Consider the following 3,668-nt stretch of genomic DNA (forward strand, 5'->3'; position numbering starts at 1 on the left):
TTCTAGAGAGAGAGAGAGAGAGAGAGAGAGAGAGAAATGGATAGTTTTAATTTCAGTTACTAATTCTAAGTTAAAACATTGTCTTTTAGAAATATTCGCCAATCTATTAGAATGTTAATTAGTTCTAAGATGTTGTACAAATGATCATATTGTTAGATTATTTAAAAGTATATGATATGAGGCGGAAAAAGTGCTTCCCTATTGTTATTATGGTTTTTTTTCATTGATTACTTTCTTTTCCTTCAAAGTTTGAATAATAACTCATTCGAATTTCAAATTTTATTTTTCTTTCATTTTGCTTTCAAATTAAAATTTTTTTTCTTGAAAAAACAAATCAATAAATAAATTTTGGCTACCTTAAAAATAAATTCCCTCTCTTCTTCTCGTTCATAACAATTCTCAATCCCTTCAATCATTTCATTTCATTACTTTTCAGAATGTTGCAATAAAATATATATGCCATTATAACGGAAGAAAGAAGAAATGAGAGAAAGGCGGAATTGTCGGTGCTTCCCTTTTTACCTTTATTTCTATTCAAACAACATAGCAAATTTGATAGATAACGTATCGACACAAAAGAGGAGAAAAGGAAGAGAGGACGATATGATGATGATTGAATGAATTGATGAATGGAGCATCGAATTATGATCAAATTGTTGATTGAATTTGAATTGAATTGCAATCAATTCTCTTTTACCAATCTATTTGCTTCAACAATCAATTTGAATTTTAAAAGAGAATATTACTATTATTACTATGTACCCATTTGAGATAGTTATTTGATGTGTGTGTGTGTGTGTGTGTGTGTGTGTGTGTGTGTTTACATTTATTTATATTGAAAATTATAATGCAATTTTTATCAATTCAACTAAAATTGATCATATTATTGAATTTAATCAACAATCAATACTTACACCAACAAACTCTTCGTTAACTTTTTGTTATCATTCCAGGAATTATCATTGATGTATTATGACTTTAAAATTATATAAATTTGTGGATTTATCATAAAATCTTTATATGCTCAATAAAAGTAACAATACAATATTACGATGTAAGGTTAGATTGGTAATTGTTGAATTGATAATTAATTGATAATTATTGGAAGCAAAAGATATATCTTTCAAGAGCTAAATTAATAGTACTGTTTAGCTTATTCCATTTGGGATAAACTATTGGAGTGATAAAATATATTGAATTAGAACTGTAAAATTATGAAAATATTAAGTTAAAATTATAAAAGTAATACTAACAATTATTAGTAAAAAGAAAAAGTTATATTACTTGAGATTGGTGACACTTCAAGTTGTGTGAATATTTAAAATCAAATGCTTTCTAATGTGGAGCCTTTCATAGAGGAGAATTTTTTTTTTAATGATAATTTTTGGGGATCTGATAGAAATGTTGTATTGCAATTAATCATTCATTCAATTGATGTCTTCCGGCATATGACACTAATTTATGCAAGCATCTGTTTGTGTATCGGACAGATGTAGTTATTATCCACTGTATTACTCCGTTTTACTTTAGGATGCAACAGTTGATGGAAAATAAATTTGTGAAATTTGCTTTTCCTTATAAAATCAATCTATCATTTTTACACTATTTATGAATTACAGCAATTTTTTTCTACACAATGCTTTAATCATGAATTTAACTTAATGAAACTTAAAAGTTGGGAATTTGAAACTTTGATGGAATTTAATGAAACTTGTTGGATTGATAAATGATTGCTAAGTAATTGGAAAAAAATTTTAAACCTAACAAAAATTATTTAATGAAAAAAATTTATAAAACATTAGCTAGAAGATGAAATTAAATTCAATTTTAATTTGATAATAGCGCTTAAATGATTGTCAATTCAATGCAGAAAGACATGTTTAAATGGCAGGAACACTTTTGGTTACGGTCATTTGGAACATCTAATCTTTGGCCATAAACACACTATGTAAAACCATTAATTAGAGAAAATTTTTGCAAAAAAAAGTTTTCACCACTTCTTTTTTTTATTGGTTGGGGAAGTTGAAATGATCCAATCTCATTCGTTCATTCCGTAAAATCTAACGATTAAAATGAAAAATTACTATTAATTCGAATGGCTTACTTTCACTTGACTTTCGCTCATGCTTAATTCTTGAGCAAGTTGAGCCCGATCTGATCCGGCTAGATATTTCGTTTGCTCGAATTTCTTTTCCAGCATAAAAATCTTTAAAAAAAAAATACAGCGGAATAAATTAGCATGGAATGATAATTAAATAATGCGATGATAGCCTAATATCATTGAAATCGATTAATGAAAAGACGTCACCAAATAAGGGGATAGATTAGAAAGGAACAAACAACTCATCTGTCTGGATATTCTAAAGTAAAAAGTATTTGAAGAAGTGAAAAACAGCAATGATAATTTTTGGAATGATTTAAACAAGATGCTGTCACCGTAAGAATAGAACTGACCTGATGACCGGTAAATGTGGGCCTTGATTGCTTTTTATTTAAAGATAATGAATTTGGTGATAAACACATGGAATTGGGTACGGGAGTTGCTGGTAAACGAACAACATCGGTTGCCGTAGAAGTTGATGTTGCTGGAAGTTGAAAAAGACCAAATGGACCCGACCTAGTCACTGAAATTTTTGTAAAACATTTCGAATTTAAATTTCAAATAATTTTGTAAAATTTTCAAACAAAAGGGAAATGACATCAAGATTATGTGGTTAATATGTTATGGTGAAATTTAAGTAAATGAATGAAAAACTTCAATTGGGAAATGTTTTCCAGCAGTTCAATATTTTTATTGGCAAACAAGTTTAGATTACTCAATTAAAACTTTCCTAAGTTTAAACTTGATTTTTTCAAGTCCGATTTCGTATGCTTTTAAATTATTAAATGTTGCCTTATAATAAAGAAAAAGGGAAAGAAATTGCTAGTTTCGGCAGTATATAATGGTATGTTAATTAATTTAATTTTTATCGAACTAATTCGTTTTCTATCAAGTCTATAAAATTTGACAGTTTATTAAAATGATGCATAGTGTCGTCGATGATGATGCATATTTGTAGAATGCTTTTATCAAGCCGAAAAGTTAACACCAATTTCAAACGAATCAAATTAATTTAACTGCTCAACGACAAAACATTTTTGCAAAACAAATTGTTTCAAAAAGTACAATTACATGGAATATTTGAAAAACTTTTCAGTTAATTAAGAAGTAAACTTTTGAGATTCATTAGAAATTAGCAACATATGTTTCCCTCAATCATTCAAATAATTGTCACTAATGAAATATGAGGACAACAAAGGAAGAAGGAATGCGCAATGTTGCCCGATCATTTTCCATCCTTCCATCTTCTCCCCTATCCTTTTTCAATCATCATCAAATATATTGGATTGGGTTGTGATAATATCCTAAAGGAGACCGCGGAACGAAACAATCTTAAGTTGTCGGAGCGATAGAAAGGGTATAAAGATGACACCTAAAAATGTGCAATAAAATTATTTGCTCGATTATTTCCTCGCTTTTTTTTTTATAATTACCGTGTGAACAATCTTACAGCAAACGAATGGATAACATTTATTTGTTTTGTTTTATTTACTGGTATATATATATATATATATATATATATATATATATATATATATATATATATATATATATATATATATATATT

At 27.7% G+C, this 3,668-nt stretch overlaps 1 protein-coding gene across 1 annotated transcript; it reads right to left on the reverse strand.

The window, feature by feature from the left end:
- Positions 1-2,086: 2,086 nt before the first annotated feature.
- Positions 2,087-3,345, reverse strand: LOAG_13567 (hypothetical protein; the record flags this gene model as incomplete). The annotated part of the gene is made up of 3 exons (XM_003149072.1): positions 2,087-2,206; positions 2,455-2,624; positions 3,276-3,345. The coding sequence occupies 3 exons, from the start codon at positions 3,343-3,345 to the stop codon at positions 2,087-2,089; spliced, it is 360 nt and encodes a 119-aa protein (XP_003149120.1).
- Between the last annotated feature and the right edge of the window lie 323 nt (positions 3,346-3,668).

This window comes from Loa loa, assembly GCF_000183805.2.
Source record: "Loa loa unplaced genomic scaffold supercont3.141, whole genome shotgun sequence".
NCBI classification, from domain to species: Eukaryota; Metazoa; Nematoda; class Chromadorea; order Rhabditida; family Onchocercidae; genus Loa; species Loa loa.